Raw genomic sequence first — 13,548 nt, 5'->3', positions numbered from 1 at the left:
ATCAAGTACAGTCAGAAAACCCCTCGGCCCTGCCTGCAGCTCCTTCGGCCCACTGTAGTCGGCCTCCATTACTCTTTTCCCGCGAGGCGCCTCCCTCGAGAAAATGAAACCTGGTGCCATCAGCTGAAGCAAAAGGGTGGGACCTTTTTACTAGGCACACGGAAAATGCAGAATCGACTCCAGACAGCAAAGGGGTGTGCTGCCCGGGCCGGGTCGCCAGGACGCCCCGCCCAGGCCCGCCCTCTAAGCATCAGGGACTACATTTCCCAGAGGCCTCAGCGGCCCCGAGGGGCTGGCCGATCCTCTCTCTGCTCACACTGCGCGGTGACTGGCTTCCTCGGGGGAGGGCGGGGCCTAATCCTGCCAATGGGTGAAGGGCTCGTTACGGCGGCGGAAGCAGCAGCGCTGGGTTGAGGGGTGGGGGGCAGAGTGCTAGCGCCTCGGCGGCGGCGGTGGGTCCCGAAGCCCGAGGACGTCAGCTCCACAGGCGGAGAGCGCACGGAAGCAAGCTGGAAGTGGCGCGGCGGCCACTTGGCGCAGCACCCAGGTAATGGCGGGACGGGCGCCCGGGAGCGAAGGGGAGGGGAGGAGACGAGGGGGCGGGGCGGCCGAGCCGGGCTGCAGCGTCCGTCCCGCTGCGCGTCCCCGGGGAAGGGCAGCGGTGCCTCGTCTCCTGCGGCGTAGACCTGGGCTCTTTCGCGAGCCGAGCATGGCAGTTGGCCCGGCGGCAAAGGCCCAGTGTCCTGCGGCAAGGAAAGGAGAGGCGTCGGGAGGGCTGGGCTGATCCGGGCGTGGGGGCGTGGCGGGCGTGGGCCTTGGCGGGGAAGCTGAGAGGCCGGGGAAGCGCGGGCGGGCGGGCGGCCCAAGGAGTTTGGCTCCTGGAGCAGTTTAAAGTGACTCTCCACATCCGGGCCCTGCGCCCGCCGCTTTCAGACCCCGACCGAGGCGGGGCCTCCTAGCTCCCCGCCCCTTTCGCCGGCAGCGCTTGTCCGCCTCTGCTATTGGCTCAGCCTCGAGGGCTTTGGGCTGCCCCGGCGAGGCTCGCGCCTGATTGGCTGGCAGTCGGCGGGAGGGTGGGGCGGGATCAGAACTGGCAGACAGCGGTGGATTGGTCCGGGCGCTGGAGTGACGCGCCCGGCGTGGGGCCAATGGGCAGACGGGGGAGGTAGGGGCAGGTTCGGGGGAAGAGGACTGGAGCGGAGCGGTGGCAGGGTGGCCCGGGTGAGCGGGGCCGGAGGAGCTGGACAGCGGCGGGCCGGAGGCGCGCTGCGGCACGAGCCCTCCCAGCGACCTCGGAACCCAGCGCTGCCACCGAGATGGGTCCTCCGCGGCCCTCTCAGCCTGGCGAGGTGGAATCGGGAGGGGCGGGCGGCGGGCGGCGGCTGCAGGTAAAGAGACATACTGATCCTGAGCTCCTCAGAATGCCTAACCCCCTCCCCGAGAAGTCTTAGAGACCCCATGTGTCAGGAGACCCGTGTTCTCCGATCTCAGCTGTGGGCTTCTGGGTTGGGGTAGGATTGCGGGCGTATCGAGGATATCGGCAGAGCTTGACTCTTTGAGGGGAAAGTGAGGGTCGATTTTAGGGAAGGTGGTGAAGGTCTCGGTTCCCTTTGGCTCGGTGGCGGTGTGTGAAAGGGGCGGGATGAAATCCGTAACTGAAGGCCTGTGCAGAAAAACGTGAGAATTCATTTTGGATCAGGTCTTGATGTAAGGTTTCTGATCCTTTCTTAGGACAGGGCATCTGCCTCCGATTCCTCCTTTGACACACTTATGACAGTTTTGTACACCTTGGTGTGAGGCTTGGCTTTCAAAGGCACAAGCCATTTGTCATGAAACTTTACAGAGAAATATATGTATTGTGTGGCTGCTGCACACGATGTAGTGTCGACTTTTTCGTGTGGCAATTCACAGGTATTGGGGGGGGAGTCATAGTATCCCTTAGTATCACATAAGCGATTTTACCATTAATTGAACCTATGTACATGGAAAACTTAAACAATTTAGACCATTTCTGCACTGTATATTGAACACAATTATTATTTTCGATAAATGATGCTGCATTTGCTTTCCTAAAGGGAGGTATCGGTACTAAAAATGCTTTAATTTCTCATTATTCTAATCTCAGAATCCAGTAATAACCATGTGACTATGCACTGCAGGTGGAAATGAGTTCTCAACAGTTTCCTCGGTTAGGAACCCCTTCCACCGGGCTAAGCCAGGCTCCTTCACAGATAGCCAACAGTGGTTCTGCAGGATTGATCAACCCAGCTGCAACAGGTGAGATATGTGATATTTTTCTGCATTGCTTTCTGCTTTTAAAATATTGCAGGTTTTCCAACTTAAAAATTAGCAAATTCTTGGTGGGGTTTTAGTAAATACTAGGTTATTGAATTTGAAGCAAGGATATATTACAATTCTAATGTAAATAAGGCTTTTTTTCCGTCATGTTTTAATCACTTGTTTCACATGTGTCAGAGTATAGGTGAAACTTAAAGCATGCTTATAACATACATTTTTTAAGTGTATTAATATGTTGTTTTTTAACTAAGGCCAAGAAGTATGATAATAGTGCCTTGAGGGTGGGCAGAGGCATAGGAACTTATAGGAACTTACCTTTTAGGAACTTACTGTTTAGGGAAAAAGATTTTTCTAAAATGTGTATGCGCACATACATGCAGCTTGGGTTTTAACTGTATGCTGTGAATGCTGTAGATCAGTGAGTGGCCTCAGCTGGTAGTAATTCAGCTGGCCAGGGAATGTTTGGCAATGTCTGGATACAGTTTTAGTTGTCACTGGTAGGGGGTGCTGTTGGCATCTGATATTTATTTAGAGTCCAGGGATGATGCTGTTAAATATCCTACTTTATGCAGAACAGCCCACCCCCAACAAGGTATCCAGTTTAATTAGCAGTGCTGAAGTTGAGTTACTCCTCCAAATATTCTGTATATTATATCTATCAAGTAAAAAGTATTATTATTTTTGTATTGGCCAAGTGAAATAAAGTACTCCTTTTTCTATTCCTTTCTTAACTGCCTGATTTCTATGCTGCTCCTTATCATGGTATTCCTCCTACTTAACAGTAGCTGCTGACATTTTCTGAGTAAGCGATAAGTTCCCAATTTTCTTGACCTTGGGACTTTACATAGTCTGGTTTTTGTGCTTTTTGTTTTTTGTGGTTTTTTTTGGCTACAGTCTTTCTTCCTCTCCACACTTACTTATCTGGATATTCTTTGTTCTTTCTTGAGGTTTCATCTCAGATGTCACTTTTCTTTGGGAAGTCTTTACTGACTCCATCATCCACAGCAGTTCAGGGTAGAACCTCCTCCTAGAAAGAAAGCTAGGACTTACCTGTCCATATTCCTTTGCATGTGCTATTCTTGCTACAGTGTAGACATCAACAAATTCTTATAGAGCTGCCTCAAGTTCTTTACTCTTTAACGAATATTTTTGACAGTGCTTTCTCTGGTATAAATTCACAGCGGAATTTTTTTTTTTGCCGAGCTGTGTGGCTTGCACAATCTTAGTTCCCCAACCAGCAATTTAACCTGGGTCATGGCAGTGAATATACTAAATCCTAACCACTGGACTGCCAGGGAATTCCCACACCAGAATAATTTAAAGGAGCATACATAAAGAGAATATTTTTGAATGTAGATTTGTAAGAATTATTAAGAAGGATATCAGTTAGCAATAATTGCCCTCAGATTTTGTTGAGAAGGAAATCATTGACTTAGGCCAAAATTGTCTGTAATTTTACTTCTGATACGTGTATCTTTTTTCCTTCAATTGGTCTAAGAAAGAAAACAAAAGTTTTCCTTACATGGTTAGATGTCTTTCTGTATTTCCTGTTGCATTTGTTGAAAGAAGTAATTTGGGATCCTAAGCACGTCAGGATTTTAAGTACACGTTCACAGTTCAAAAGTATAGATTACAATCAATTGTCTTAACTACTGCTTGAAGATTTTTTTTCTTTCTGATAAAAATAACTCCAAATGCCTGGAAGGAAACAATAAATGGTTTCAAAAAGAGCTTAATGAAAAATTATCAGTGCATTATAACTTAATAAAAGTGTTAAAAATTAAAGTCTTCCTGGACAAATAGGTTTGGGAGAAAGTTATGAAATTATCCATTTTCTTTAAAATTTTACTTAGAGGAAAATCTGGGTAGTCAGGAAGGTTAAAAATCGATTGAAAATGGAAAGACAGAAGAAAAGTGGTCTTTATTCACAGTCATTGTATATACAAAAAAATACTAAAGAATGTTTTAAAAAACTGTTAGAACTAATAAGTGAAATTAGTAAAGTTGCAAGATAAAAGTTCAGTGTACAGAAATCAGTTATTTTTTAAATACTAGTAATGAACAGTGCAATTTTTTCAATGTCATTTACATTGGCATTTAAAAAACCTAAAAAATACTTAGGAATAAACTAACAAAATATGTGTATGACCTGGGGTTAGAAAACTGTGTAAAACATTGCTGAGAGGAATTAAAGATCTAGGTAAATGAAAAGATTTGTCATGTTTATAGATTGGAAAACTCAGTATTTTCCTTTACCCAGAGGGACCTGTAGATTCATATAAATCCTAATCAAATTCACATCAGGTACTTTTCTAAAAACTGACAGCTGAATCTAAAATTTATGTAGAAACCGTAGGGCCTAGAATAGCCAAAGCAGTTTGGACAGAAAAGAAGAAAGTTGCCTTTTCTCTGCTGCCTTACTTCAAGACTTGGTGTAAAGCTGCACTGATGAAGACTGTTGCTGCTGCTGCTAAGTCACTTCAGTCGTGTCCGACTCTGTGCGACCCCATAGACGGCAGCCCACCAGGCTCCCCCGACCCTGGGATTCTCCAAGCAAGAACACTGGAGTGGGTTGCCATTTCCTTCTCCAATGTGTGAAAGTGAAAAGTGAAAGTGAAGTTGTTTAGTCATGTCTGACCCTTAGCGACCCCACGGACTGCAGCCCACCAGGCTCCTCCATCCATGGGATTTTCCAGGCAAGAGTACTGGAGTGGCTTGCCATTGCCTTCTCCGGATGAAGACTGTTAAATTGGCATAAATCACTGGGGAACCAACTCAAGGATCCAGAAGTAAACCACAGTGGTTTATTAACCACATGATGGTTAATTGATTTTTTATAAAAGTACATAAAGAGAATTCAATAGGGTATTGAAAGATAGTATTAGAACACTAGAATATTCACATGAAAAGAAAATGAATCTTGACCTCTATGTCCACCATGCATATAAATTAACTCAATGTGTAATTGTGAACCTAAATATAAAACTTAAAATTTGTAAAAGAAAACATAGAAGAAGCTACTTGTTACTTTGGAGTAAGTAAAAATTGCTTAGGGCACAAAAAGTGCTGATTATAAAGGAGACAACTAATATATTGTACTAAAATGACTGCTCTGCACAAGACATCATTAAGTAAAATAAAAAGGCAAGCCACCAAATAAGAGAGGACATTTGTGATAAATGTATCAACAAAGGACTTACCTCCTGAATATGTTAAAAACTGTTGTAACACAAAAGCAAAAAGACAAACAGCCGGTTTGGTTTTTTTTTAATGGGCAAAATATTTGAATAGACACTTCATCAAAGATGCCAGTATAAAAGCCAGATAAACACATTAAAAAAATTAAACTGTATTAATCCCAGGGCTATGCCAATTTGAAACAATGGAAACTACTGTACAGCCAACAGAATGACTAAAAAAGGCTGACAGTACCAAGTTTTGACATGTTTGTGGAGCAAGTAGAACCCATATATTGGTGGGAATGCAAAATAATCTAGCCACTTTGGAAAACAGTTTGATACAGTGTCTTAAAAAATTAAACAAGAGCTTACTATATAACCCAGCAATCTCATTCCTAGGTATTTACCCAAGATAAATGAAAATGTGTGTCACACGTACAGTGACTTCCTCAGTGGTTCATAGAAGCCTTATTCGTGATAGCCAAACACTGGAAAGAACCCAGATTTTATCAACTGGTGACTGGATGAGCAAAGTTTGGTTTAATCCATACAGTGGAATTCTACTCAGTAATAAAAAGAAGCAAACTAGCATTACATGTAATAAAATGGAGGAGCGTCAGAAGCACTTTATTGAGAGAAAAAAGCCAGACCCAAAGGACCACTTATTGTGTGGTTCTATTTACGTGAAATTCCGGAAAAGACCAAACATTAGTGATAGAATGCAGATCAGCGGTTTCTAAGGAGAGGGCGTGGAAGGGAAGGGAATTGACTGCAAAGGGGCATGAATGAACTGTTAGAGTAAATAGGCAATGTTCTGTGTCGTGATTGTGTAGTGATTACAGTACTGAATACGTTTATGTGCATTTAATTTTATAGAACAAATTAGTAGATTTTACATGTAAATTATACCTCAGTAAGGCCGATTGATTGAAAAAGATCTAAAGATATGAACATATATTTCCCTTTGTGAAATATGACCTGTGATTGTGTCAAAAGAACTTCAACATTACTAGTCACCATGGAAATGTTAATTAAAACCACAATAAGATACCCAGTTCACACCCACTAGAATGTCTGCATATCAAGAACTGGTGAGGATGAGGAGCAGCTGGACCACCAATATGTTGCTGGTAGGAACTTCAGATGAGTCAGCCACTTTGGAAAGCAATTTGATAGCTTTGTATAAAGTTTACTTATTTGACCTAACCAGTATGCTAATTTGTTGGTGAATGTGTGCTAAATTGCTTCAGTTGTGTCTGACTCTTTGCGACCCTATGGACCGTAGCCTGCCAGGCTCCTCTGCTCATAGGATTCCCCAGGCATGAATACTAGAGTGGGTTACCATGCCTTTCTCCAGGGATCTTCCCTACCCAGGGATCAAACCCGTGTCTCTTACATCTCGTGCATTGGCGGGTGGGTTCTTTACCACTAGTGCCACCGGATGTTGGTGAGAATGTTTAAAAAAAAAACACATTGAACTCTCTTAGAATAGCTGTTTTATTGCATGCAAATTATACGTCATTAAAGTGATTTTAAAAATCAAAATTTTTAAAAATCCGAATAAGCTAGGAGAAAAATCAACATATAACAAAATATAAAATATATTTTAATCTTTTCTCCTAGCGCTTTTTTCCGACAAGAAAAAAATTTCTGATTTTTTCCTGAGCAAATCATCAAACAAGGACTCAGAGTCCATGTGGTTATTTATTCCATAGTCATTGATAACAGCAGAAATTTGGAAATAACCTAAAAGCTCATCTGTGATGTAATGGTTTAAAAAACTATAGTACAACTATGCAGTGGAATTCCATTTAGCCCTTTTAAAATGATACAGTATATATCTATTACTCAGTGATTTCTCTCTTAGGTATATATATGTATTTAATAGAAATGATATGAATGTTCACCAAAAGACGTACATGAATATTCCTAGCACTCCTATTCATAAATAGTGAAAGAACTGAAAACTAACAGCCTACTGGCAGTAAAATGGATGATATGTGATTTATTCAAGAATTGGCATGCTGCTGCTGCTGCTAAGTCACTTCAGTCGTGTCCGACTCTGTGTGACCCCATAGACAGAAGCCCACCAGGCTCCCCCGTCCCTGGGATTCTCCAGGCAAGAACACTGGAGTGGGTTGCCATTTCCTTCTCCAATGTGGGAAAGTGAAAAGTGAAAGTGAAGTCACTCAGTCGTGTCCGACCCTTAGCGACCCCACGGACTGCAGCCTACCAGGCTCCTCCATCCATGGGATTTTCCAGGCAAGAATTGGCATACTGTACTGAAAATGAAAGGTCTACAGCTACATGGCGTAACATGGATGAAGGCTCATTCCTGTAAGTGACAGAGGCAGGACACAACCTGGCACCTTAGGTATCAGTGTATCTATATGGAGCTCAGGGATAAGACAGCACCAACCTGTAGTGCTCACAGTTGGCATGGGAAGCGTCATTGGGAGACGCGGTGACCGGATCAGGCTGAGCAGAGGGTTTTGGGGAGCCACTAGTATTCTGCTGCTTGATCTAGGTGCTGGCAACTCAAGTGTATTTGGTTTGTGAAAGTTCACTAAGCTGTAAAATTAATCTTTGTGCACTTGTTTTGTGAAGGTTATAGTAAATGAGGACTTCCTCGGCAGCCTGGTGCCTAAGATCTGTTCTCCACTACAGGGCTCACGGGTTCAGTCACTGCTTAGAGGACTAACATCCCACATGCTGTGCAGCGCACCAAAAATAAGTAAAAACCGACCTAACATGAAGGAGCCGAGCAGTGTCTGAGGTTTCACCAAAACCGTAACTTGGTGCTTTTAGGGGAGACTGTGGGAGCAGTTTTACTTTCTGTATAGTTTTCCAAATAATTTAAAACCAAATGTAAGTGTAATCCTTATATTCAGAAGAATAGCATTGTTTTAGGAAAGTGACAGTGCAGATTAATACTTTCACAGTTTTTCCTCTTTGGCTTACATTAGTGCCTTGACTTCCTTAACTTCTAAATACAAGTTCTCATGGTCCAGAGTTCCAAAGGAAAAAAGTATACACTAAAGAGTATCTCTTCTCCCTGTCCCCCATGCTCCACTTTCCCTTCAGGCACCCAAGGTGGTTCGGAGATACGTTATCACTGTTCAAATATAAATGTGTTTATGTTTGTGTGTGTTTTATTTTTTCTCTGTGCTATACCTGGCTATTTTCATATATATTTTTCATAATAAATATTATGCATTTTTTCCACAAGAGTACCTAAAAAGTTTTCCTGTTTTGTTTTTATATTTGCATGCCATATGTGTGAGTATGCCATAATTTATATAACCAGACCACTGTTGATGGACATGTAGGTTTTTTCAATTCCTTTCCTGGTATAAAAATGTTGAAACAAATAACTTGTACCTAACTCATTTTATACATATGCTCTATATCTGTAAGATACATCCCTCCAAGTGGAATTGTTGAATCTCAAAGAGTACGTGCATTGTGGTAACAGTAGAGCTTTACTTGTTCACTCTGTAGGGGAATGGACTGAGAAATTTGTTTTGAAATATTGTATGTTCTTAGACTTAAGAACTAAAGTAACCTTTTTAATATTAAGTTTCTGTAACTTTTTAAATAAATATTTTAAATGAAATTGTCTTACGTCTCATATTACAGTTTCAGCTACTTGAGCTCATTCTTTCTGCTTCATGTCTTCGCTAGTCAACGATGAACCCAGTCGAGACGCTGAAGTCGCTGCCAGGGAGCACATGGGTTCCGGCAGCTCCTTACAGCCCCGTGAAGAGAAGCAGGAGCCTGTCGTGGTCAGGCCCTACCCGCAGGTGCAGATGTTGTCTACACACCATGCCGTCGCCTCGGGCACACCTGTCACAGTGGCAGCCCCACCAGCACATCTGACGCCAGCAGTGCCACTCTCATTTTCGGAGGGACTTATGAAGGTAATGGAGAGGTTTAAAATTTCACATTGAACCGCAGCTAAAGACTGGCTAGTATTCCTGACAATGCTCACAAAGGCTAGGATCCTGGCATTGACCCATCAGTCCAGCTCCTTTCTGTAACTCAGAGTTTCACTGTTCCTCAGTGCCTAGTCCCGTGCCACTGGGCAGTTGGCATCAAAGGATCTTTTCTAGTATCCACATTGACATAGATTTTATTCAGAAGTTATGGGCATACTATTGTAGCTTTTATCTTGGAGTGGCATTCTTCTCCAAGATTTTATTTACTAATTTGGGGATATCTGAGAACATGGCCTTGTGTGTATTACCTTGTGGATATGTTTTAGTTACTGGGAGTTTTGTTTACTTCCACCCAGACTTGGAGATGCAGCACAGTATAGAAGAAAGAATGTGGGATGTGAGCCATACAGATCTGGGCTTTATTCCCATTTCTCGTTTTTATTGTCTGTGGCTTTGAGCAAGGAACTTAGCCTTGCTTTGTATGTTTGCAAATCTGTAAAATGGAAATGGTAGTACTTCAGTGGAAAGGCTGTAATGCTGAGAGATAAAATATACAAGGCTTCTGGCATCTTTCCTGGCATTCTCCAGGTTTGATTTGTGTACTTATATAGAATGAAATGCATCACTAGTAAAAAGCTATTGATATGTTTTGTGTGGTTTTCTGTTTGCAGCCGCCCCCGAAGCCCACCATGCCTAGCCGTCCCATTGCTCCTGCTCCACCTTCTACCTTGTCACTTCCCCCCAAGGTTCCAGGGCAGGTTACCGTTACCATGGAGAGTAGCATCCCTCAAGCTTCAGCCATCCCTGTGGCAACAATCAGTGGACAACAGGTTTTTTTCCTCTTAATTTGCTGATTTTCAAACTGAGATGCCAAACTGTTGATCATTATCTATTGAATGCCAGCAGTATATTAGGCACTGGACTAAGCTAAAAAATTAAGTAGTCACAGTATCTGCAAGGGGACGAGAGTAGAGTTGACAGAGAGGGATGGCATAGGGAGTAAGACCGACACGCACAGTGGTCTTGTCATTTAGCCCTTATGTATTGAGTATCCGCTGTGTGCGAGGCTCCACCCGCAGTGTGAGAAACAAACCTAGATAAGCCAGCCTGTGACTTTGAGCTCAGAGTCCAATTGTGCTTGGTTTATCGGCACAGAACTCTGGTGGGTTAAGCGCAGCCTCACAGTAGCAGTGCTTCTCTAGCTTATTCTCTGGGGAGAGTAATGTGTATCTTTTGAGCAACTGACAGGTTCTCTCAGCAGCCCACCAGTCGTGAACATTTATTTTAAAGTCTCATTTTTAGCTTCATTTTTAAATTTGTAATCCTCCTCCATAATAAGCATTTTATTTCTTTAAATATTTTAAATTACTTACCAATGAAAACTGAATCTCAGAACTTCTCCTTAAAGTTTATAGGAAAAAAATTGGTGTTCCAAAAAGATGCACTGTGGTTTTTCATTTTGTCCTACTGCTGAATCCTCCCAGAGGTGTTGAAATGTCCACCTGAGCGGCTCTGGCAGCAAGGGTGGGCGAGTGTGAGGGCGGGACGCTGAGGGGTGAGCTGAAGAACTCGCAGGGGAATGCCCATTGGAGATCGACTGAATTTACTTAGAAAGCCTGGCTGGCGTAAAGAGTGCACGCATGTAGTGGCGTGCAAAGGAAACAGTGAGAGTAAGAAAAAGTGAGCTATTGGCCAAGATAGAGAAAGCAAGGGTGAAAGACCACTGCTGGGAATGCGGCTGTCTGCAGGGATTCAGTCAAATGTGTCATCAGTGACAGGGATGTAGCAGCAGCTAGACCCGAGGCAGCTGCTGGGTCCTCCCTGTCACCACATGCCTGCTGGCCCGGGTCATTGTGCAATGTGCTGTATAAAGAAAGCTAAATGTCCTGTCCCTTGGGTGCTCACTATCTATAAGGAACGACCCAGCCCACATTTAGAGGCAGCTGGCTTCCTGGAAGCAATGCCTAAGCACTCATGGCTAAGACCAGACACTTGGAAATAATATCCCATCGTATTTTTTGAAGGGACACCCCAGTAACCTGCACCACATCATGACCACAAATGTACAGATGTCTATCATCCGCAGCAATGCTCCTGGGCCCCCTCTTCACATTGGAGCGTCTCATTTACCTCGAGGTAAGGCTGCATGTTTTGTTCAAACTCTTGAAATGCAATGACAGGTATACATTTGGTAAAAGATAGAGTAACACAAAGCATATCCAGAATGAGCTTTTTGAAGCTGCAGGACAGGAAAAATAAACTTAGATAAATGCACAATTTTAGCATGGCCTGCTGCTGCTGCTGCTGCTGCTAAGTCACTTCAGTCGTGTCCGGCTCTGTGTGACCCCACAGACGGAAGCCCACCAGGCTCTCCCGTCCCTGGGATTCTCCAGACAAGAACACTGGAGTGGGTTGCCATTTCCTTCTCCATTAGCATGGCCTAATAGTTGCTTATTATAGTTGTAATTACAAGTATGTGTCTATGTGTAAACTTAAAGCAATTCAGATTTTTAGTATGGTCTAAAAATTGTCCTTTAGTAATGAGGAGCTCCTAAAAGCTATGGTAATGTAAACATGGTCTTCATTTTTAATAAGTAACTCACAAATGTTAATACTGAGCATTTTTGAAGTTTAGTGGAAATGGTTACTCAAATCTCTTTGCTCATCTGGCAATAAGCTGAATTTGTTCTTACAATTACGTTCTAATAGTTTGTACAGTATTAAGTTTAGTGAGAGTTTTCAACTACTTGGTCAGAAATTGTCACTTCCTATGAGAGAGGATAAAATTATTTTGGCAAAAGCATGCTGGTGGATGCTGTCTCTCAACATACCTTAGTGGTTCTCAGAATGAGGTTCAGATACTGCAGGGGAGTCTGGTGAGGTCAAAACTAATACCTGTGCCCTTTTCTCAGTGCTGGCATGGGCACTGATGGCACAAAGGCAGTGGTGGTTCCCTTGAATTCTGCTGTCGGGTGGTTCACCTGCTGGAGCCTTGGCCTGAACCAACATGGCAACACTGTACCGTGCTTCACTGCTGTACACCTATAGTTACACCAAAAAGCCAGTTTCATCAAAGAACATCCTTGAAGAAGCAGTACAGACTGTTAACCTCAGCCCTTGAGCGCACGTTTTCTTAATTTCCTATGTGATGAAATGGGAAATACACATAAAACACTCAAGCTCAATTCTGACATACTGAGCGTATGGGGAATGTAATTTCAGCTGTGTAAATTGTGAGCCCAGAAGCCATACTAATGAAAAAATGCTCTTTTTCCAGGTGCAGCTGCTGCTGCAGTGATGTCCAGTTCTAAAGTGACCACAGTCCTGAGACCCACTTCTCAGCTGCCAAACGCTGCTGCAGCTCAGCCGGCAGTGCAGCACATCATCCACCAGCCCATCCAGGCACGCTGGGGCTGTGGGGAGTCAGCCAGCAAGTGTTAAGGGCCTGCTCTGAGCTGTTCGCTCTGCTGGGCACTGCATGAGTCCTTAAACTTCAAGTGACTTTCGATCTAGTTGCCAGGATGTAGAGCAAGCTGAATTATATACAGTGTCATGTGAGAATTTAGGAGAGAGGTAGGGAGGCCAGGCTTTCTGTCAGGATGGGTGTGGCAGTGGGGATTCAGGGGAGTGAAGGGCGCAGTGTTCTGAGCAAGGCAAGAAAGCTGGCGGTTGGTTGCACACAGTGTGGAGTGAACACTAGTCAGAACTAGGTAATTCTGATTTGGATCGGGGTATGTGAACCCGTGAACAGTTTAAGCATATTTTTATGCACATCCGTATGTGTTTTGAAGAAGACGGTCCGTACCTTTCCACTTTTTTCAAGGAAATCTGTGGCCTCAGTACTACTGAAGTAATAACATATACTGTGTGGTACCTTGTCTCTAAATTGGAGACTCTAAGAGTGTAAACTTGGTTTTTTACACGGCAGAGAGCTGCTGCATTTTTTAAATACAGTGATACGTGATCACAGAAATAGCTCTGAAAGTTTAATCTGGCTGAACGGTATACGGAGCGTGGAAGTTGAGCGCCTTTAGGGGCGAGGCTGGCAGTGCACGCGGAGCAGCTTTAAGATGGTGCAGGAGAGTGCTGATTAGAAGGCTGGGAAAGCTGTATCAGCCTAGAGCTTTCACATG

The 13,548-nt window shown here is 43.7% G+C and overlaps 1 protein-coding gene across 10 annotated transcripts in view; it reads left to right on the top strand.

The window, feature by feature from the left end:
- The first annotated feature begins 387 nt into the window (after nt 1–387).
- SAP130 (Sin3A associated protein 130) overlaps nt 388–13,548 on the top strand; it is a 76,373-nt gene continuing 63,212 nt past the window's right edge. For 5 of the 10 annotated variants that reach the window (XM_055398664.2, XM_055398663.2, XM_055398660.2 and 2 more), the window contains exons 1-6: nt 389–547; nt 2,160–2,277; nt 9,162–9,397; nt 10,087–10,245; nt 11,440–11,551; nt 12,693–12,817. In XM_055398664.2, coding sequence (XP_055254639.1) covers nt 2,166–2,277; nt 9,162–9,397; nt 10,087–10,245; nt 11,440–11,551; nt 12,693–12,817 — 744 coding nt within the window. In that variant the 5' untranslated portion in view covers nt 389–547; nt 2,160–2,165. Of the gene's footprint in view, nt 548–1,210; nt 1,389–2,159; nt 2,278–9,161; nt 9,398–10,086; nt 10,246–11,439; nt 11,552–12,692; nt 12,818–13,548 lie in introns of those variants that run through there. The other 5 variants (XM_055398662.2, XM_055398661.2, XM_088831060.1 and 2 more) reach the window with 5 other exon arrangements.

The sequence above is a fragment of the Moschus berezovskii genome, chromosome 2 (genome assembly GCF_049115385.1).
Source record: "Moschus berezovskii isolate FMDL1 chromosome 2, NW_MosBer_1.0, whole genome shotgun sequence".
NCBI classification, from domain to species: domain Eukaryota; kingdom Metazoa; phylum Chordata; class Mammalia; order Artiodactyla; family Moschidae; genus Moschus; species Moschus berezovskii.
The sequence above is the reverse complement of the archived record's forward strand: the minus strand, read 5'-3'. Positions and strand labels throughout refer to the sequence as shown.